Consider the following 22790-nt stretch of genomic DNA (forward strand, 5'->3'; position numbering starts at 1 on the left):
AGTAATAGATTCGCACTTTGGCAACAGCTATTGCAGTTTTAGTAGAGTGGTTGAAAGTGCCCTGCTCTAGGGCCCAAAGGTAGGATGAGAGTACAGAAAAAGCCTAAAACTTTAATGTCTGTAACTTTACTTTTGTATAAGGAAGGAAAACTGTAGGAAACATTGGGCTGGCTTTGTCCAAAAATTTTAAAAAGCCTCTTTTCTCTTTTTTTGCTTAAACCACACAAATGTCAACATATCGCCATTTTACAAGGTGCTATACACTCACTAGCCACTTTTTTAAGTACGCCTGTTCAACTTCTTTTTTAATGCAAATGCCTAATCGGCCAATCACATGACTAGAACTCAGTGCATTTGTAGATCATGTCGACCTGGTCAAGACAACTGAAGGCTTCACAGAGAATGGTCCAAAAAAAAGAGAAAGTATCCAGTGAGCACCAGGTCCATAAATAAAAATGGCTTGTTGATGCCACAGGTTAGGGTAAAATGACCAATCTTTGCAACCAGTGTGGACCAAAATCTCTGAGGAATGCTTCCGGCACTTTGTTGAATCTATAGGACGAAGAATTAAGGCCATTTAGAAAGAAAAACACGGTTCTACCTACTATTAGTAAAGTGTCCAGTTAGTGTAAATTGATCTGTTTCTGCTGAAGTACTTGGTTCACTGTTTCTAGTCTTGCTGAGATCATCGAAACAGCTGTGTAGAGGTAATCAAAATTCAGCTGGTAGACAAAGCTTCTGAAAACTCCCTGTTTCAGGCTCCTCATCATGTAAATGAAAACTTTTTTTAAAAAAGAAGAAAAAAAAATCAACCTTACAGAAACCAGAAAAGTAAAGCATGTCCTTTTGGAAAGATGGCTCACTCCCACACACTCTCTGTAAATCATAAAGACTCCTCTTATCTTTTGATAGCTAAAACATGCAAGCTGCACAGCCGCTTGGCTAGCACACATAATTCCCATCCATTACTCCAAGAAATACTTCCGTCTCTGTAAATCGACGGCAGCTGACAAGACACGGACAGGTCTTGGCACAATAGAGTTATTTTATGAATGACATCTGGATAACAAGAACACCTGCACTGGGTGACCCTGCTGGAGCACAGGAAGAATGACATTACAGGGTGTTTCGAGTGGACTGAGGCACAAAGTGGACGACAGGGAAGTTTTGCTGTTTGTGTGCTTTGTGGGGATTTGCAGCTAAAACACTGTCAACAGTTAAACTATCTGCACCTGGCAAAGGGAAGTTTGTTTATCCAAGGTCATTTGGTGACGTGGGGATTCAGCGGACCAGTGCTGAAGGTCTGGTTTATGACCTTTGCCCTTTTGTCCACCCCCCCTCCCTTCCTTTTTTCCTCCTTCTTAGAAAGAAACACAATATCTTGAATTACTTAAGTACTATGTTTTGTAAAGCTGATACAGTTTAAAGTCCTCATTTTCAGCACAGAGCCACAGAACGTCTGTATTTTCGGAGTGCCAGCTGTTTTTATTTAACAATGTGTACACTGCAAAAGAAAAAAAAATTACTTCAGGAAATAAGATTTCCAAAAAGAACCAGTGGTGCGTCAAGACAGAGGTAAACAGCAGGGTAAATCAGTTTTCAGAGGGAAGATAAACTTTTGCTGAAAAATGTCGACAACATTTAGCAGTAGGTGGTACACTTGTGTCAAATTCAAAACTTGGTATCATTAAATCTGAAATTGTTTAACAATTACTCCTCAAAAATGGCATGGGCTACCTGCCATGAGGCAAAGCACACCCCGAAGGCTGTTAACTAAACTTCCGTGTTCTACTCCTGGTGGCATAGATTATTTGCATGCTGTAAAAAAAATAATAATAAAAGATTAAGTGATATTTTCCTTTTGAGAGCTGTGAAAAGGATCTGAATGGAGCCAGTGTCGAGTCAGCTGAGACCCACTGGAGGCCAGTCAATATCCAGCCGTTGGGTGGGGTCGGGTTGGGGGGCGGCCTGAGAGATAATGTGACACTGTGCGACATTTACGGTTTCCAGTAAAAGCCAACGTCTGTTTCAGTTGATGTGACATGTCTTCCAGGTGGGGTGACCTTCACTTCCTGTTCAGCTGCAAGGGAAAACACTGCTGACATGTATAATTAGCCACCGCCAGTAAATCATCTTGTTTCTTGTGCACACATGTCTCGTATGCTAAATTTAGCACAGCTAAATGTACACCTCGTGTCAGTAACTAAACTTTGTGGCAAGCACGGTTTCCTCTCTATGTGGCTGGATAAAAAGGTGTGAACTCCACAATAATGACTGGATAAAAAAAAAGGATCCAATGTAATTTAGTTTCAATATTTGTATCCACTAACAGCGCATCGACTGTAAAAAAGACTCTGTACAGTCCTGTGAAAACTAATTCCACCCATGACTCAGCAACTTGTAGAAACACTTTTAGCAGCAACAACTTGAAATAACTGTTCTGTCTGACTTTATCAGTTTCTCACATTGTCTGTCAGTGTTATTAGCAGTGTTGGTTCAGTTCATTGAGGTTCTCTCTTAAGGTTAAGGTCTGGACTTTGACTGGGCTATTGCAATGCCTTGATTTTTTTTCTTTTTCAGTCCTTCTGTTGTAGATTTGCTACTGTGCTTGGGACATTTGTCCTGTTGCATGATCCAGTTTAGCTGACAGACGGATGGCCTCACATTTGACTAGAATACTTTGGTATACAAAGGAGCTCATGGTGGACTCTGTGACTGCAAGATGACCAGGCCATGTAGCTCCAAAACAAGCCAAAATCATCACCGCTCCTCCACCGTGCTGACATGCTGTGTTTGGCTTTCACAAAATGCGGCACTCATGACCAAACGTCCACACGTTGGTCTTATCAGTCCAAAGCACATTGTTCCAGAGGTTTTGTGGTTCACTCGGATACAACTTTGCACCTAAGCTGTGCTGCCATGTTATTTTTTGAGAGAAGAGGTTTTCATTGCCAGCCGTTCCAAACAGACCATGCTTGTTCGGATGTTTTTTAATTGTACTGTAATGAACTTTTTCATCTCTAACTAAATTACCAGTGTGCACCCAGTGTCACAGCACTAGTAAAACAATGTATTTCTGTCATCCACACACAGGTAAAGTTTCCAATAAGGAGTGTGATCACATGTGCAGCACATATAGGTAAAACTATTAGAAAATTGAACATAAAAGTGCGATTCGCCAGCTTGATAGCGACTATCCAGTAGCAGCCCACTTTAATTATATGAAATATGATATAGCATCTTTATGACTTTGTGGTATTAAAGACGTTTCAGCACCACCTAGAGGAGACCATGATTTATTATTGAAGAGAAGAGAGGCTTTCTAGATGTTTACTTTGCAGACTTTGTCACCCACAGGATCAAACGATGAACTTCTGCTTAGTTTGTTGCAGTTTCTCATATGATCCTATTTTGTAGGGATTATTGTACTAGACTAATAGATTTTGATGTCGTTTGCATTCTCATAGTATTGCACATCATTGACTGGAAGAAAGAAAGCATTTCGCAATAGAAATAACTAATTTTTAAATGATGTTTTAGAATGTTTAATGGATCTGGATGTTACTGATAAATGTTACAAATAGGTGTTTGCTTTTCTTTCCTTTTGGCTTTTAGAGAATCAATCACAAAAACTACTGTTGTTTTTGAGTCCAGTTTGTGTCTGATAGTCAGTATTTCCTAAGTGGTGGATTGCATTCTGCCTTGGTGAATGGTAATATATATTGCTGTGTGATTGTGTTTTACTGTACCTAACAAAGGTAGCTTGGACTGAAACATATTTCATTAAAAATAATGGCGAGAGTGTGAGGTCATAATCTATATACATGTACATTTTTTTTTGTAATATTTCTTTCCTCCTAGCCACATGTCATTGATTCAGGTGTGCAGAGCTTTCTAAATGGATTAACTGGAGTTTTTCCTTCCCACTGTCGCCAAGTGCTTGCTTAAAGGGGGTTGTTTGATCAAGCCCTCTCTGTATTACTGTAGGGACTTTAACTTACAGTATAAAGCACCTTGAAGTGACTGTTGTTGTGATTTGTTTTTATATAAAAAAAAAATTAATTATATAAGCATTGCATAGTTTGACCCTAATGTGCATTTGCTGGATGTGCACACTAAATGCACCAGACAAGCAAACAGTTCAAACTTCTGCTTTCTACATTGGTGCTCAGACTTGCTGATGATCACGTAATCAAGTGCATTTTATTACCAACACCTGGCTGCTACTTTCCCTCTTAATTCCTACAGAAGCTTTAAGTGTGAGTGAGGTTTTTCACAGAACTGTACTGTCTTGTAAAAAATGTATCTAATTCCACACTGAAAACACAAAATTATGTCCTAAAATTTTTAAGTAGCTGTCTCAATACAGTGAAAACAAAGTGCAGCAGTGAACCAAAAAAAAAATCACTTCCACATTAATGAAAAAAAAAATTTATTTCATTGTTACATCAAAGAAAAACTCTTTTTAATGAATATATTTCTCATTCCTAAGAGTAGAATTTGAAAATCACATCTGGCAATACATTTTCTCTCTCTCTCTCTCTTACTGGACACCAACTGGGTGCCAGTGACTAAGACAGGGCGTTGGCGTCATTTATTTGAACCGAAGTGTCCAATTGCACATCTAAATCCAGTGACAGACTAGCAACATGTCCTTAAGCGAGGCAGTGATCCCTCAAGCTTGGTCATCCCTGCACATAGGGGTGATCGGGCCGATATACATATAAAGCAAATGGGGAAACAACATTCCTAATTACAGTGAGGACATGGAGTGTTTATAAATACATGAGGAAAAATGCTCTGGAGTAAACCTGGCACCTGATCTTCTATGGATATACACAAATGTTCTTCCATATTTTCAGCCTCGAACCCACAGAAAGCTAATAATTGTCCCTTTACAGCCCTATATTACCTGAACTCTGTACCATTTGACAAAGAGCAAAACACATTGGTCAAAAAGGTTAAAAGCATTAAATTGGTACTTGAAATATATTATTTTACATTACACAAATCAACCCATAACCCCAGAATTATCCACTGACCCCTGGGATAAGAAACACCTTTATCTATACAAATGACTTCATTAGAAGTCAATTGTGCCCCACTCCCCCACCAAAAAGAGAAGAAAAAAAACAAGACTGCCCCCTGGTGGTTAAAGAGGGACCCATGCATGCCGCTGATACCAATAGATGGTAAAATTGTAAATAAGGCATCATTTATACATTTACTACACACCTTATATTTGTAAAATAGCACTTGACAGTTCACCACTAACAGCTGAAGGGTTTTACAGATTTCTCAGCAGTCAAAGATTTACACCAAGAGGGAACAACAGACGTGGTATTGTCCAAATCATGTCAGGCCGAGGGAGGAAAAACATATATATTTTCTCCCTATCTGATTGAATAACGCGAAACAGTGTGTCTCACTGTAGAAACAAGAAAAAAAAGAATGAAGGGGTTTAGTAGATGAAGAGGACCCGGGTGCGGGGCAGGGTGGCGAAAGTGTCCGCCATCTTGCGGATTCTGGCATAGTTGATGAATCCTCGGAGAAAGAGCAAGAGGCCTGAAGAGGGGAAGAAAGAGGCATGAGACTAGTCCAATAAACAATGCTACATCTCCATGTGACGACTTTCACTGCCCCTAGGTGCAGCTGCTCTTACAGGCAAAACAAAGACAAAGGGGTTTTCTTTGTATTACTGTAGGATCTTTATCTTACAACATAAAGCGCCTTTAGTGACTGTTGTTGTGGTTTGGCGCTATATAAATAAAAGCGAATTGAAGTAAAGTGATAGCAAACCAATTCCAATGAAGCTGGTGATGATTTGCAAATCTCACAAACCTACATTTTATTCCCAAGAGAATAAAGAAAACTTATCAAACACAACAAAAGGCTGGAAAAGTAAGTGGTACAAAAAAAGAAACAACAGGTGGAAGATTTTACAGCTAATTAGGTTGGCTGTTGACAGATCAGTAAAATACTGGCAACCGCCATTGACACCCCTCAGCCTCCTAGCGCATGCACACACACACACACACACCCCCCCTATGGTATCAATTTCAAAATCCTAGATCGCCTTATTCTCAACTTTTCACATTGACAAACAATATACCATCAGCCTTTTATAAAAAAAAAAATTAATTAATTAAAAATGATTGCATATTTAAAGAGCATTTGAGCGAGGCAGAGTTCCTCACATGTGAAGATGGGCAGAACAGTACATAATATCATCAAACGACTTGCAGAGAAATCTGTGTGTGTAAGGGATGAGGTTGAAAATCACTACTGGATGTATGAGATCATTCTGCTCTGCATTAAAAACAGGAATGACGGAAATCACTACATGTACTCATAAACAATCACCGAGAAATCGCCGTCTGTGAAAACAGTTCACAGAGCCGTCCATAAATGCAGGATAAGGATCTATCATGCAAAGAAGGAACCACATGTGAATGTGATCCACAAACATCTTCATCGAGCCAAAGCTCATTTATAATGGACTGAGGAAAAGTGGAAAACTGCTCTGCGGTCAGAGGAAATGAAATTTGAAATTCCTTTAGGAAATGTCTTCTGGACTAAAGAGGACAAAGATGATCCAGCTGCCATCAAATTCAAAATTTCCATTTATTTATTTATTTATTTTTTTTAAATGGCCCACTTATTTAAATTCTATGTTCAGAATCCCAACTTTTTGGGGGAAAGTGATGTATAGATATCAGAGTAATAAATAAAACAGAATAATAAAAATTAAGGAAAAATAAAACACTTTTAAACTTTTGTGCCAACCTGCTTCTATATTTGCTTTACACATGAAAGATATCACATCATTCATATTCATAGTTTCCCTCTCTCTCATCTTGTGAACAACTTGTGAAGTGAAAGAGACTTTTAAATGTAAATTGTTTGACTCTAACATGTTAATAAAATTGAACTATTTCCTAACTAAATATAAGCTGATAAAGATAGATAAAGTATTATTTTTTTAATTTGATATCTAAATTTCTACCATTTATAGTTAATGGTAGCTATCCTGTTGAAGACAGCGTGTAATTCATTTAAATTCAGAGGTTCACTACTTACCCAACACCAGGAACACCCACCACAGCCAGTACTGTCCATCGAAATAATTTGAGAAGTATGCGGAGAACTAAAAACCCAATGAAACAACACAAATGACGGGTTAGAATAAATTTGGCCCGGCACTGCTTTCACTCAAATGAGTCCTTCATTTTAAAAGCAAATTAATGAAGCAGTACAGTTCTCAAACGGATCTTTGAGGAAACAGTTTGGTGCCAACAAGCCAGCCACTACAGAGACGGCATTAAAATACCACAGTGGTGTTTGGGGCTTTTGATTCGCTTGTGCGTAAATCAAACCGCAGTTTATGTGTTTGTATGTGTGCTGCGTAATGTCTGCGTCTCGTACTCTGACTATGAGGATCCATTTGACGAGGGACAGGCCAAAGCCTGAGATGGCCCCGTAGCGTCCGGCAGCAGAGGTGGTCAGACAGAAAGACAAGAAGAACCCAATCCAGTTGAACAGGAATGCCACTGAAAAGAAAGGGCGAGAGAGAAGGTGGAGAAAGTCAGGGCGCATGTCATCTCTGCACAAATCCAAGGAAGAGAGGAGCTGATGAACACAGAACAAATGTAAGATTGGGAAACTAACTGAAAAAAGTGAGCATGAAGATGCCGTCGTTTCCTATTCTCAGCTGATCCGCATCTTCAAAGTCATCTCTGGTAACAAAGTCTTCATCCTGTGATGGAGTGAGTAACAGAGGAGCACAAAAACAGTGAGGCGTTTAATCAGCGAGAAAATTTCATCACAGCAACACACGACAGTAGCAGAGCTTCCCAGGCTTTCATTTAATCATTTCAAATTTTGACAATTTAAATTCAAACACATCACACTGCTATGTTTTAATTTCTACAGTTAGAATGTAGACAAAGCCAATTGTGATTGAGCCTGGGTGAGCATCTCTTGGTAGAAACCAAGTCGTCCTAACAAACAGAATGAACAAAACATGAACAACCAACACACAAATGGAAACTTTCACAAGACAGCAAGCCGACTTAATTACTATCAGCGTGACTTTACCTAAAAGTCTGGCATGTGTCCGATTCAATGCAGGCCACCAGCAGAACTAGGTCTTGCATAACTTTCAGCTAACACTCTACAGTCTACATACACAAACACACAGGAAGGTCTGGGGTTTGGGGTCTGAATACAAACACACTAACTACACAACCAGGACCAAACGCACTCCTCATCGTACACTCTTCTTCGAGTTACCTCCAGTGAACTGCGAATTACATCGTCAAAAGTCTCCAGGCGGTCCCTGTGCTGAGGCTGCTGCTGAGCGCAAGGCAATGTGTGGCAGAGAAACACAACAGCAGCAATCAAACAGGGCAGCCCCACATGCAGTAAGATGCAATGCATCACGGTGACCACTAGAGGTCATACATGAGCCACCATTTCACAGTTAAAAACATGCTCTTAGTTTCCACATGTCTGTGTGCGTGTGTGACACAGAGAGGTGTGATATGAATTCCTTGTAATAAACCAGCACCTGACTGTTTAAACTACTGAATCTTTTTAAAACTGTGGAGGATGATGAGTGATCTCCCCTTTTTTAAAACTATATAAGACATCCCATAAATAATGTTAACGATAAAATCCTCTGAGCAACCTGTTGCAATTACACTAACATTCATTCTCTGGCCACTTTATTAGGTGCATCTGTTCAACTCCTTATTCATTTAAATATTAGCCGATAACATCAACTTTATGCACTGAGGCATGTAGACATGGTCACGACCTGCTGCCGTGCAAACATCAGCACCAGAATGATAAAGAAAGGTGATTTAAGTGACTCTGCATGACTGTTGGTGTCAGGGCTAATTTAAGTACTTCAGAAAATGCTAATCTGAGAATGACCAGACTGCTTCGAGTTCATAGTAAGGCAAGAGTGACTCCACTGTTACTGTCACATAGTGTGTCACTGCTGTCAGATAAGAACAGGAAACCAAGGCTAGAGTTAACACAGGCTCACCAAAATTACACAACAGAAGACTGCTTGCCTGGTCTGATGAGTCTTGATCTCTGCTGCAGTATTCAGATGGTAGGGTCAGAATTTGGTGTAAAAGGCATGAAAGCACTAATCCATCCTGCCTTGTATCAACATTTTGTTTAAATGCCACAAAGTACTGTTGCTGACCGTTTCAATCCCTGTATATACTGCATTTCCATCCCTTTAAAACCTGACAGCTGCTTCTAGCTGAAGAATGTGCTGTGTCATAAACCCCAAATCATCTTAAGCAAGTTTATTGAACATCATGATGAGTTCACTGTACTCAAAGGACATCCACAGTCACCAGATCACAATCCAATAGAGAACCTTTTGAATGTGGTGAAACAAGCAAGAGATTCGTCTTGTGGATGTAGAGCTGACAAATCTATATGGACTAAATAAGGACCGAAGACTCTGATGAATGATTCCATGAGCTTGTTAAATCTATGACACGAATTACTAAGACAGTTCTGGAGGCCAGCGGGGGCCCAAGCCAGTAGTAAAAAAAGTGCACCTAATAAAGTGGCCAGTGAGTATATTATCACATCTTTTAGTCTGTCTTCCTATCATTTTTAAAGTTTACACTGCTAATACACATCTCCATCACTAAGTAAAAAGTGATGTAAGGCACTGGGACTGATATAACAGCAGTACAAACACAAACCAGAAACATCGATTTATGTGGCTAGCTTTAGCTATGTCACATGTTAGTTACTGCTCCGAAAATATAATCCAAACTTTGCATCATTACAGACTGTCCTAAGCTTGTCACACAGTAGAAAGGCTGCACCTATATTTACTCTGATTTTGAGTAAACAATCCAAGCCACCAAGTGCACAAAGAGTAGATCAGAAAAGGCTGTGAGCACTACACTGCGGCTAGCTGTGGGCACTGAGTGCAAAAATATCAGCAAATGTCCCTTGATATGAACAATAAGAAATGTTTTTCTTCATTTTTGAATCTTCATTTGTTCAAGCCGGTAACAAAGACGAGCAGAAAAGATACAGTCGCATATATGAAGAAGATTTTTTTTAAAATTCCACAGCAGAGCGATAAGACTTCGTGCCTTGCAGACGACACAGGAAGTGTTCGAGCACAAGCATCGGTGTACAAGTGTATGTGTGCGAGAGGGTGTATGTAGTGAATGTGACCGCAGGCAGAAAAAAAAAAGTGAGACACTCACTCTTCCAGGTACCAGGGGAACATTAGTCTCTGCCTTGGTTCTTTCTGCTTCATCATAGGAAGGCAGCGTAGTCGCTACATTGTATGATGGAGGCTTGGGGAAAACCCCATCTTCCTTGTAGTCAAAGAACGCTAGCAAAGAAATAAAGCACAGTTTCAAACACACGCACACACAGAACTGAAAAAAATGTATTGTTTAATTCTAAACAGGTCCAATCCTTTTGTTGACAAAGACAAAACTAAAGCTAACACTGAACACGTGTTCTCAAACATTCACATAAACCTTTAAGGGGGTCAGTCTGCAAGTGGTGACTAAATGGAAACAGTGAAAGAGAAAATTTCCTGTATTTTCTCCCATGTGTCTTCTGGAGGATTCTAATATATCCACAGTTTGCCCAATAACACATCAATTCTTTCTCAGCTACATTTTGCATTTACCTCACTACTTTTCCAACAAAATGTACACTGCAGTTATTAATACATGACTTTTACTCAGACACTTCTGTGCGGACCAAAATGAATGTGATTCCCTAACATGTCACCACTACAGACGATCTCAGCTCCAAGGAAACATCATTTTTACCAGAATTGTCGGCTGTGACGCTGCTGTACGGTGGAGGAGCATCAGCCGCTACCTGTGGACTCTCTTCTGAGTCCTCCTCATTGGACAGCTGTGAGAGGGAGATAAAGAAAGTTCACAGTTAAAGCTGTGAGGCATATATGCGTAATCCCTCCATATGCATATTTCCCTATCAAGTGGCCAAAAATAACTCCACGCTCACCAAAGGCAGATTATGAGCCAGGAAAAAGCCTGCTTGTTTTAATGTTGAAACCTTTCTAAAGAAGTGAAACAAGACAGTTTAAGACAACTAAAGGTGTGAAGTCTGCTGTCAAGCTGCACAGAATGCACAGACAGACTGATCAGTTCTGCTCTTCAAGTCAAATAGCTTTTTAACAGCAGATTAAATATTGCATATTAAAAAAAAATCCCACAACTAGTCAACTAAATTAAATAAAATCTAAACATGTCATAAGAAACTATACAGATGTCACTTCTTCGTTGGTTAGGATTTTACAATATCAATTATTAAGCAGACTTTTGATATTATTGAGAAATTCAGCCCAAATTAACTTTTAAACGCTCTGAAAATACAGATTTTTTTTTTTAACTTCCATATTTGTCAAAGTTACAAGAAAAGACAGATTTCTGTTAAGTCCCATAACACAGATGTTTGGATATAAAATTGAAGACCAATCAAGTGCACAGGCATTCCCCAATGGCCTATTCTGAGCCAGGGAAGAAGCCTGCATGTTTGAAAGTTGTGGCGCAACACTGGACATCCTGATCTACTTAAAAGGAACTTAAAACTCAGCATTGATGTAATCATCAGAAAAAACAGAACTGGGAAAAAGAAAGAAAAAAAGATGTTCAGTGATGTGTTTCTTATTTCTCCTTTTTTGTTATTAGCAAGGAAACTGTTAGCAGGTAAGTCTGTGAAACCAGGCCAACACAGTTATGACTTAGAAACAGTGAGACTTTATTTGCTCCTACTTCCCCAAAATAAGAGTTTAAAACTAAGATTGATTGTTCAATTGTCATAACTCAGTTTCCAGGGAACACTAGGACTGCAGGAGTATTAATCATACATTATGTAGCTTAGACATTAAAGTGTACCTGTTAATTTATTAATGTCATGTGTACATTTGCTAAAATTCTCTTTGGCACAATCCCAGTCTTATTTTTGTTTTCTTTAACTTCACTACAGGCCTGTGGTACTTTTAACAGTTTTATTTTTACTGTAGATTACAATATTTATATTTTTATTCTTTACACTGGCTGCTGTAACGCAGTAATTTCCTTTTTTGAGATGCTTAAAGTATCTATCTATATAAATATGAATATTACTATAAATATAGTTCCCTTCACTGTCAATAGATCTTGAGTATTTTTTCCCACATAGTGAGAAATTCATAGACTCAAATTAGCCTCTATGCACCTGATCATTAGTTATTATATCAAACACTAACATGAACATACATCTAATATGGCCTGTGTGCTCTAATAACAACAGTAAACACACCCATTGGTGCAGCTCAGGTGATAGCCACGGTTTAAATGCTCTGACGTTTTTCAAAAGGTGATCGAGATATTGCTCAACCTTTTATTATTTATTTACCTAACAATACTCAGTACCTGGCAAGCTTTCGCGGTAGACTGTAATTCAATATGAAAAAGACGCCCACATATTATCACAGACCAAAAGAAAAACCCGGTTCAAAATTCACGTAACGCGTAATTAAAACCCTTAGCGTCTCGTTAGCGCGCTAGCTTCCCGTTAACACACCTAACCCTTCAAACGATTAAAATAAGAACCCCCACAATTTAATCGGCTTAAATCCATCGACGACATCCATCTTTATTCGACAGGGAATTGTCGTCTTTTTTTCAAACACGAAGCGACACGCCTGGGCGACTTTATCTTCGAAGTTAACAGTTCGATGCTAATAGCATTTAGACGACGGTACCTACGACTGAAGCTTTAACGTCTTTTAGCTTGACTTTATGCCTTCTCTTACCTGCTGATATCTGGGGCTCGATTCGGCCATTCCCGCTTGAACGGCTATCAATCAACGACAGAAAGGTATGCCAGCAAGACACCCAACGAGTAAGAAATTATATAACAGTACAAACGGTAAACTCTCTCCTCGCCACAATGGAAAGACTCCTCGTTCGGCTGTGCCTGTATGCTGTCAAGTTACACTAGCGACCGACAAAATACAAAGAGCTTTCTGTTAGTATTTCAAAATAAAATCCATTGTGACGCCTAATTCACAATACTTTGGATTTTTCATGGTAATTAAAAATATGTTGTCACTGCAGTTTTACAATTTTGTATTTGTTCGCGTATTTCCAATTAAGAAACATGCTCCATTTTAATGCTAGATTGCAATTATTTTATTATGTAATTAATCAGTTTCCGCTACGTTCTCGCTTACTTGACGAAGTTCTTGTACGTCAACTGATTGACGTCATTGGCCACAACAAACCCTGTACTGCCACCTTTCGGTAGTGAAAGTGAAACAAGATCATTTAAGATCATTTAAAGTATAAAGTCCTCTGTCAAGGTGTACTGACGTGTCCTGGGACTAGTTCTGTTCTTCAAGTCAAATAACCTAACCATTTTTTAAAGCAGAAAAATCCCACGATTATGTCTCATAAACTACATATTTCTATAGTATGTCACACTTACATGTTTCAGATCACCAAACAAATTTTAATATTAGGCAAAGATAACACAATTAAATAAAAATGCATTTTTTAAAAGATGATTTAATTTATGAAATCATGATTTAGCAGTGATTAACCATATTTTCTGGAAAGTTGAGATCAATTTCACTAGCCACACCCAGGCCTGATTACTGCCAGACCTGTTGAATCAAGAAAACACTTCATTTGAACCTGTTTGACAAAGTAAAGTCTAAAAGATCTCTAAAAGCAAACATCATGCCACCATCAAAATAAACTCAAGAACAGATGAGAAACAAAGTCACTGATATCTATCAGTCTGGAAAGGACTCAGAACAACATCTAAAGAACTGCAGACCTCACTTTCCTCATTTAAGGTCAGAGTTCATAATTCAACAATAAGAACTGGACAAAAATGGCCTCCATGGGAGAGTTCCAAGAAACAAACTTGTGACCACAAAGAACAAAAAGTCTTATCTCCCTTTTGCAAAAAAAAAAAAAAAAAAAAAAAAATGACGATCTTCAAGACTTATGACTGATGTGATCTGAAACACATCAGCCAGTCCACCTCTGAATGACTCAAAATAATCCCCCACACACATAAAAATCAATAAAAGAAAAAACAAAAGAACATTTTGCAGAGTCCTACTCAAAGTCCAGCCTTAAATCAGACTGAGATGCTTTGGCATGACCTCAAACAGGCCGTTCGTGCTGAAAAACGGCCTGTTTGAGGTGGCACCACCAGTTATTAGGTCTAGGGAGCAATTCAGTTTTTACATAGGGTCAAGTATGTTTATGTTTTTTTCACTTAATAAATTAAATCATCACTTAAAAATTACATGTCTTTATTTACTCTGGTTATCTTTGTCTTGTATTAAAATTTATTTAATGACCTAAAACGTTAAGAAAGATTAAGAAAAAATGTAAAATAGAGATAGATCAGTATCAGCTTCAGACTTCAGAGACTCATCAGTTATTTCCCATCACGTAATCCGCAACACACTCTCAAAACAGAAACAAAGGCAATGCAGTTAGCTTTTGGAAGGTTTTATTGTATCTTTATGTAAAATAAAAAGACAACAACATTACCTATGACACTTTGTACCCAAGCTTAAGTGATGGGGAAGTTGTATGTCAAATGTATTCTCTAGTCAAGTTACCGAGGGTTCAGGTACCTGAGGAGCACAGGATAGGTGGTACCTATATGCTTCTGGTTGTAGTGGTGGCAAACAATCTCCACGTCGTAGAAACTGAACTGGACTTTGACGCGTTCATTAGGCGAGGTGAGGAAACAGAGAGTGTAGAGGGCGAACTCGAACTCGGGACTGACTCCGATGAAGATGCTGCCCTTGGGCTTTATACCATTCTTCCAGCTAAACTGTAGCGCCAGGATGTGTTTGTTCTCATCAGGCTGCGATAGGGGCAAAATGAAAAAGCTGGTTAGGCAGGGAGAAATGAGTCAGATTGTTTGACAGATATTTGCTGACAGTGGAGAAAAGGCAGGAAAGAAACTACTGATAAATATATGGGGAAAAAGTAACCTGAATACATTTTTGAATATCTATCTAAATAGTTAAAAGTAAAGTACCAGAGAAAATAACTTCTTTGCCTGAGTTTTAATTAAAGAAAGTCTTAAGAATAGTACACCTGGGGTGAATTTGCATTGACACTGTAGCCTTTGTAATCAATATGGCCCAGCTTCTCTTGTAAGTATAGCTGGATCCAGTTGTGAAAACCAATAACAGTCCTCCCCCCTCTCGTCTCTCCAACAAACACGTGTTCAAAGCCCGAAGAGTCTGGCCTGAAGAGAGACAAAAAGGGCAACGTCAGAAGTTTACACCCACTCATCATGGGCATGAATGCCACAGTAGTTTTCCTTGACAACTGCAGATTCCAAGATTGCGAGTTTAAACGATCATACGTATGTACAAGTTACTTGGATGTGTCTTTGCTTTGCTTTGCCAGGATCTGGAAGAAGACCCATTCAGATGAGATGAAATTGGTTATAATGTTCAGGAACAACCCAGGAACCACCAAGGCTCCAGACTGCCATGAACTGGAAACTGCTGGACCAGCAGTGTCACTGTCCACAGTGAAGCCAGTTTTACATCAACATGGACTGAGAGGGTACCGACCAAAAAAGAAGTTGCTCCAAAATCGATGCCTTAAATTTGCAGCTGCCCACATGGACAAGCCAAATGCCTCCTAGAGATAAGTTTTATTCCAGTCATCCATTTTGCTCAGCTTATCCAATTTAGTTTCTGTTTTAATCCTGAACATTTGCACACCGTTTTTTTTTCCATTTGACAGCTGTGACGCTGAATGTATCTGCCACACAGAGCCAGTTTGTCAGCCTGTATTTACCATCGCAGTGCTGAATTCCACTGACGCAGATTCCACCCACCTGCTGGATCCTCTCCTCGCATAAAGTTCAAACCAGATCCTGTACAGCTGCTTCTTGAATTCTGTCTCATCCTCAGGCGAAAGGTGCTTCTTGACCAGGTATTTATGGGCTATCTAAAAAAATAGAAGAACTTATTACAAAATGCTTATAGCTCAGCTACCAGGGTGGCTCAACATGAAAGCGCTAGTTGGTCCGATCAGGACTTAAATATCTCAAATACCTTTAACCCACAGAGGATAAATCCTAATTATTTAGTGATCCCATGAGTTTATCTCTTCCACCATTAGTAGGTGAAACTGGAACAAACCTCCACAGACAAATAAGAGCTACTAACATCCTTTTTTTTGTTCCTGTCATAGAAAGCCATTGATAATATTTCTTCATCCTCTGTATTTAATAATGACACTAACCTACGACGGCGAACATAGTCAAATGCCCCTCATAGGTACCTTCATGGTGGGAGTCTGAACGATGGAGTCCAGGAACTTGTGGTTCTCTGCCACTTCCTCAGGAGTTACAATTTCTGGCTCACCGGTGTCACTCTCATAGTTGTCCAGCAGGGAGATAAAGGCTGCAAAGATCAACAGAGGCACATTTCAGTGGCACATTACATTATTAAACAATGTTTAGGGCTGCTCAGTCCCATAAACATGGATGATAACAATACAGTGAAAACAGTGGTATGCTATTTATAGCTCCTACATAGAAAGGATCATGACTCTTTTTTTTTTTAATGGGAACGCAGCCTGAGAGTGAACTCTGAGTGGATACCATCTGTTACATAACTCAGTTCCCTCTAAAGGTAAATAGTGCGAGGGCACTGCTCTCTTATGTGCGACAGAACATAAATCTGGGGGGGGGGGGGGGGGGGGGGAAGCGTGCTTTCAGAGTTATCATGCAGAGAATCGAAGTTGAACTGAAGAAGAAGCAAGCGGCTGGCACATCCAGTACACAGACTTCAGCATGCTCTGAGATTATGCAACATGCCACTGTTCGTCATAAGGAGATTATGAGTCGATGGAAAAGCTTTACTTTAAAGGACTGAGACAAGAAAGGTGATATAAAACTGGCAAACTGCCGTGGAGCATGGCAATCACAGCATTTCATACATTATTTACGATGCAGCTATACAGACTAGTGCAACATGCAGTCAGTAAATTGGCTTTAAAGGTGAAGTTAAGTGACTTTAAAACTCTACCCCTCGCCTGGTGCACTTACCTAAAAAAGTCTCCTTTTTGAAAATGTTCTCATCGACAAAGGTAAACAGTGGATATCCCGCCCCGTCATTGTTGTCATTGATGTTCATGCTGTCTCCAGCTTTTCCCTGAAACAGGAAGAACAGTGCTTTTCATACAATGCCCCTCATGTATGCTTCCAGTGATATCTTTTCCTTTACTCTTACTTATGCCTGCAAAATGTATGTATTACTACTACTTGGTAAAAAATACAAACAAGTAGAAAATATTTTGTCCAAATTAGGAAGATAGTCTACAATAAAATCCCTTTTCCATAAATATCAATGGTTTCTATCACAAAGATCTAACCTTTATCTTTACTGTAGGTCTCTAAGTTTCCGGGTTTTGACTTTTTTACTGAGTAAAGCTCATTCAGAGCTAAAAACTTAAGCTCTATTTGCAGGAGAAGAACACTGCCTGTTTTGAGGTGTAATGCAGACTGTCAGATATCGTCATAAGTTTGCAATATATACTATTATCTACAACAGGTGTCTGTGTGTGTCTGAGTGCGTGATGCACCTGAAGGGAGATCCTGTAGTCTTTTCCAGGCTTAAGTCTGTTGATATCATTGTCCCATAGCTCCTGCACCATGGCTGACAGCTCTCTATCACTCTCAATCATGATATGACCGCTTGCAGATGTGCTGTGGATGCTGTCTCTTTGCAGTATGTGCTTCTGACAGGAGAGGAAAGGTTACTGAAGCCTCTGCTTAACTCAAGATTTAAGCTTCAGAGGTGGACAACACCATAAAACTATTGTTCACATATAAAAATGTAAAGCACAGGTACACTAATGCATGTAGACATACAATAATGTATTTCTGCTCTTTTTGAATTTGTTTAGGTGAAGCATGAGATTAAATATAATACTCACTTATGTGTAAAAAGCTTTTCAGAAATATTTAACTTTGAGGTGATCTGTGTGCAAACAGAGGTTATAAGTCAGTTTATGCAAATGGTTTTGGCTATTTGAGTACAGCATTTTAGCCCAACCATTTACATGTTTTTTTTTTTAAAATAAAGAATGTATTTATTATATAAATAATTAGATATAATAAATACCCATTTCCCACTGAGGAAAATTTCGGTTTCATCATAAATAACTGGATATTTCAAGCTACTTAAATAAGCATTGTTAATCATTTCTGTGTCACTATAAGGTCCTTTTTTTGGTAAGTGGTTTGTCATCTTTTGTAACTGATATGACGTTCTTAACTTTAGTATTTTATTTTATTTATTTGTATATTTCAACATTTTAGTTAGATACATGAAAGCGATTCACAAGGCTGTCCTAAGTGAGTCAGCACTGTAAAAACATAATAGCTTCAACTGCTTAATCTAGCTTAAACACTACTGCATTCAACAAACGTGGCTGACATAGATTAACGCATTGTATCCCATCAGCCACCACATCAAAATCCACTGACCTTCTCCTCTGTCTGTCCTCCTGCTTTAATAAATCAAATCAATGATTTGAGGGTTAGTGAAGTATCTCAGTGCTGGTCAGGTGCTGCTCGTGCTGGTTTCCTGTGTTAAATGCAGGTGTGTTTAGAGGCATAGTAATAGTCCAGCCATGTAGTCAATCAGTGTGTATGGAGAAAGGCAGGCATGGGCTGGGGGAGCGAACAGAGACCACGAGGCAGGGGATGGGACAGGACAGGAGAGAGGGGCCATTTTAAAGGGTTATCCCCTGTCAGCAACTCTGACCAAAGGGATCACACTATGTTGTCGTCTCTTTTCAATCTCACACTAAAACGTGGGGTCTTTGTTTCTTTAGAATTTCATTGTTTCTCTGTCTGTCACAGCATAACCTCTGAATTACAGGGTAAATATGGGTCATATTTCAGGTAATAAGATTTTGTTAATGGTTAAAGTTCACTTAAACATCTACATAGAACCAAGATCTTGTACGAAACACGATTGAGGTTTATTTGTTGGGTTTTTTTACAAGTCAGTGACCTCACCATTTCAGATTAAAAGCTTGATTAAAGCATTTTAAAACAAGATTTTAAAGTCTTGAACAAATTAAATTTAAGGAGGATTTAATACAACTTTTTACATTTATAATAATTTTATTTACTGAAAACAAATCCTGAAAATATTTATATATAAGCATATAATGTGGCCTTCATGGAATTAGAATAGAAGAGTTTTATTTTGTGTTATCTTTTTGTAATATACAATTTCTTGTAGCTGTCCGAGTGTTTTAATTTTCAGAAAAAAACAATCCCAGGCTTCTTTCGTTTTTTTTAACCTTATTTTTACTACTGAAAAAATGTCTGGCAGAATTAAGTCTGAGAGATGAGCAAAATTAGCTTATGTCTAAATTTCAAAATTGCCATTTTGAAATTTTAAGTTGCTTCTAAAGAAGCTAAAATTTTAAGATCCCTAATTCAAATTTTTAAGTCATTAAGTTTAAACTATCTAACCAGATTCTTACTCTGGATGGCATTACCTTGGCCCCCAGTAACACTGTGAGGAACCTCGGAGTGATTTTTGACCAGGATATTTCCTTCAATGCACATATATAGGTATCATCTATCTTAATTGCCCCTTGAGGATAAATAAAGAGTGTCAGAGTGACACTGAAAAACTGGTTCATGCATTTATTACTTCTAGGCTGGACTATTGTAGTTCATTATTATCATGATGTCCTAAAAACTCCCTGAAAATCCTTCAGTTAATCCAAAATGCTGCAGCAAGAGTACTGACAGGGACTAGAAAGAGAGAGCATATTTCTCCTGTTTTGGCTTCCCTTCATTGGCTTCCTGTTAAATCCAGAATTGAATTCAAAATCCTGCTCCTCACATAGAAGGTCTTAAACAATCAGTCTCCATCTTATCTTAATGATCTTATAGTACCATATCACCCCATTAGTGCACTTCACTCTCACAATGCAGGCTTACTTGTTGTTCCCAGAGTATTTAACAGTAGAATGGGAGGCAGAGCCTTCAGTTTTCAGGCTCCTCTTCTATGGAACCAGCTTCCAGTTTGGATTCAGGAGACAGACACTATCTCTACTTTTAAGATTAAGCTTAAAACTTTCTTTTTTGCTAAAGCATATAGTTAGGGCTGGATCAGGTGACCCTGAATCCTCCCTTAGTTACACTGCAATAGGTGTAAGCTGTAAGAGTATTTCTTCTTCAGTCACCTTTCTCACTCACTATGTGTTAGTACACCTCTCTACATTGAATTATACTTGTTATTAATCTCTGGCTTTCTTCCACAGCATGTCTTTTATCCTGTCTTCCTTCTCTCACCCCAACCGGTCACAGCAGATGGCCGCCCCTCCCTGAGCCTGGTTCTGCCAGAGGTTTCTTCCTGTTAAAAGGGAGTTTTTCCTTCCCACTGTTGCCAAAGTGCTTGCTCATAGGGGGTCATATGATTGTTGGGTTTTTCTCTGTACATACAGGTCTACCTTACAATTTAAAGCGCCTTGAGGGGACTGTTTGTTGTGATTTGGCGCTGTATAAATAAAATTGAATTGAAAGTTTAGTTTTAACCATTACTGAGCATTATTAGCAGCATAACCAACATTATTTTGTGTCTCCCATTTTTAGGTGTCTTTTATATGATAAGAGCATAGATGTGTTTTCATAGCATCTGTTTTGTAGAAACTACAAATAGAAGATTTAGTTTAGCCAAATTTGATTTCACTTTGCTAATCATCTCCTAACCAAGCTAGCTTAACCCTTTTACAAGCCTAGCAACCAACCAAAGCTTATGTTTAAATTGCTTATGTAACATTAGTAGCGAGATTTTTATTAATTTCATTCATATCCATGAATATGACAATTTATTAACTACTATCAGTGAATATTTATACTGTAACATTTTATGTCCTCTGACATTAAACATGACATCATCTGATCATTTTAAAACACCTATATAAAATGATTATTTATTGTTAGTTTCTTTGGAGCCTTGACACAAGTGTAAGAAAGTAAACTTTTTTTCTTTCAAGGAAAGTTACTTAATCAGTTCTTCACTTTTTTTTTTTTTTAACACAGTTCAGTACCAGTGTGACATGTTTCCATTCAGGTGTTCAATCTGTGGGCCTTTGCCTACGTGACCTAAGTCAGTCTAGAGCAAGTGTGGGCAATATTTTCTTTCCAAAGAGCTGCTTTAACCTAACCACTTTATGGTAAGAGTGTAGACTGTCATCACTCATCTGTACCAGAAACCTGAATTGTGTAATGCACGTGCAAAAAAAGTTTTTTCGGACCTCTCTGCAGAAACAAGAAAAATATATACCCCACATTTAAATATGACACTGCTGTTCATGTGAAATCTCACAATCATTTTGTTCTAACACTGTAAGAGAAAAAGATTCAGTTGAAATAATTAAAAAAAAAAACTGAAGCCAACGCAGTCACAAGAGGGGTCACACCAAGACTTTCGATAAAACTTACCACTGTGGAAACAACCCTCAGCCCTGACCTCAGTAAGCAGTGGACGGATGAGCTTGTGCGCTCAGTATCTTATTTCAGGTCATACTGAATAAAACATCAAGTTCATTTTGTAAATTGTGTTCAGGAACCTACAAAAGTCCAGTGGCTTTCAAGCACAAGGCTGTCAGAAAGGAGGACTAAGTCATTAGCCAACAAACATGCAGTTTCATGGTTACATCAGGTTTCAAAAGACAGAGACCGTGTCAAACACTTATCCTGAGGCTTCAGTATAGGACCTCACAAACCTGAGTAATGTCACAGTACTTTCGTCCATCTGTTATACTGTATATGCACTTTGCCCACAATAATGATGGCTCATAACATGTGGGCAAAGTGATACGCCGCAAGACAGTCATGACATTTGCATTATGAATGTTTAGTGCATCGGGAAGTTTTCACTAAATTACTGACAACAGAGGCAAGCATTTCAAATATTAATAACCCGTTAAACTGTTTACACTGTGCTGTTTTCAGTATTACTCGTAAGGTCAGCGTTCAGACCTCAACCTACAGTTGTGTCTATTCATGTGCAGTGAGGCAAGAATTATGCTGGCACCAAGACATGAAATGAAACAGACAAAATGTTAAATAAGAATTTTTACTTTGAGGAACAGTTAATTGCAATGCAAATCCACATGCTTTTGCAGGTAGGACACATGCTTTGCAGGACAGACCAAATCATTCAGTGCTGAAAAGGAACAGATTTGCTGCAGGGTTCAATTCAGAACAGAACTGCTTGCATTAGAAATTTGCCCTTTCACTCTAATGTAAATGAAGTAATACAATACAAAATTTAGTTTGTATCTGTGGATATAATTAAACTATTTGGCCTCACTTTGACACTAATTAGTGGCAACATTAAGGAGTAGATCTATTCGATTATATTATATTCTCACACCATAATCCCTGAATGAAATTAAAGCAACACATACCCTAATGAGCAATCATTAAACCATTGATTCTCAAAAGCATCTAAGCCACTTTCTTCCATTATTTAGTTCTGTACAGAAATATAATAAAACCAATACCAACCAATCCAGTGAAATAAATTTTAACCTGCTTTGACTTTATGCAATGACTCAGCTAAACTTGTGTTTATGAAAGACTACGGAGAAGGCTCTGTAAATAGCACCCTGCATCTTTGGGAGGCAAGGGGGTTTCCCCATAATGCCTAGAACTAGAACTAGAACTAAAACAAAGCA

At 38.6% G+C, this 22790-nt stretch overlaps 2 protein-coding genes across 5 annotated transcripts; both read right to left on the reverse strand.

Annotated features, from left to right (window-relative positions):
• Nucleotides 1-4414: 4414 nt before the first annotated feature.
• On the reverse strand, nucleotides 4415-13014 carry ndfip1l (Nedd4 family interacting protein 1, like). 3 transcript variants are annotated; one of them, XM_005452575.4, is made up of 8 exons: nucleotides 12830-13014; nucleotides 10836-10923; nucleotides 10254-10384; nucleotides 8293-8352; nucleotides 7669-7756; nucleotides 7426-7550; nucleotides 7081-7147; nucleotides 4415-5565 (listed from the first exon to the last, which is right to left on the reverse strand). In XM_005452575.4, the coding sequence occupies exons 1-8, from the start codon at nucleotides 12857-12859 to the stop codon at nucleotides 5462-5464; spliced, it is 693 nt and encodes a 230-aa protein (XP_005452632.1). In that variant the 5' UTR covers nucleotides 12860-13014; the 3' UTR covers nucleotides 4415-5461. The 3 variants fall into 3 exon arrangements, with proteins under 3 accessions (XP_005452632.1, XP_025766886.1, XP_003446985.1); XM_025911101.1 differs by having other exon boundaries at nucleotides 8293-8355; XM_003446937.5 differs by lacking the exon at nucleotides 8293-8352 and having other exon boundaries at nucleotides 12830-13013.
• Nucleotides 13015-14540: 1526 nt separating this feature from the next.
• endou2 (endonuclease, polyU-specific 2) lies at nucleotides 14541-22039 on the reverse strand. Of its 2 annotated transcripts, none has more exons than XM_025911100.1 (7): nucleotides 21550-22039; nucleotides 17658-17813; nucleotides 17122-17227; nucleotides 16353-16474; nucleotides 15904-16016; nucleotides 15147-15300; nucleotides 14541-14910 (listed from the first exon to the last, which is right to left on the reverse strand). In XM_025911100.1, exons 2-7 carry the CDS (start codon nucleotides 17757-17759, stop codon nucleotides 14656-14658), a joined length of 852 nt encoding a protein of 283 aa, XP_025766885.1. In that variant the 5' UTR covers nucleotides 17760-17813; nucleotides 21550-22039; the 3' UTR covers nucleotides 14541-14655. The 2 variants fall into 2 exon arrangements, with proteins under 2 accessions (XP_025766885.1, XP_003447040.1); XM_003446992.5 differs by lacking the exon at nucleotides 21550-22039 and adding an exon at nucleotides 18565-19168.
• Between the last annotated feature and the right edge of the window lie 751 nt (nucleotides 22040-22790).

The sequence above is a fragment of the Oreochromis niloticus genome, linkage group LG10 (assembly GCF_001858045.2).
Source record: "Oreochromis niloticus isolate F11D_XX linkage group LG10, O_niloticus_UMD_NMBU, whole genome shotgun sequence".
NCBI classification, from domain to species: Eukaryota; Metazoa; Chordata; class Actinopteri; order Cichliformes; family Cichlidae; genus Oreochromis; species Oreochromis niloticus.

Excerpts from the sequence above, each read along its gene's own strand:
- ndfip1l (XM_025911101.1), bottom strand. The coding sequence starts at position 12,859 with ATGGCCGAATCGAGCCCCAGATATCAGCAG. Across the intron at positions 7,757-8,292 it reads TAATTCGCAGTTCACTGGAG|GATGAAGACTTTGTTACCAG; the intron begins GTAACTCGAAGA and ends ACTCCATCACAG. Across the intron at positions 7,551-7,668 it reads CTTCATGCTCACTTTTTTCA|TGGCATTCCTGTTCAACTGG; the intron begins GTTAGTTTCCCA and ends CTTTCTTTTCAG.
- endou2 (XM_025911100.1), bottom strand. The coding sequence starts at position 17,759 with ATGATTGAGAGTGATAGAGAGCTGTCAGCCATGGTGCAGGAGCTATGG. Across the intron at positions 16,475-17,121 it reads CAAAAAGGAGACTTTTTTAG|CCTTTATCTCCCTGCTGGAC; the intron begins GTAAGTGCACCA and ends TGATCTTTGCAG. Across the intron at positions 15,301-15,903 it reads GCGAGGAGAGGATCCAGCAG|GCCAGACTCTTCGGGCTTTG; the intron begins GTGGGTGGAATC and ends GTCTCTCTTCAG.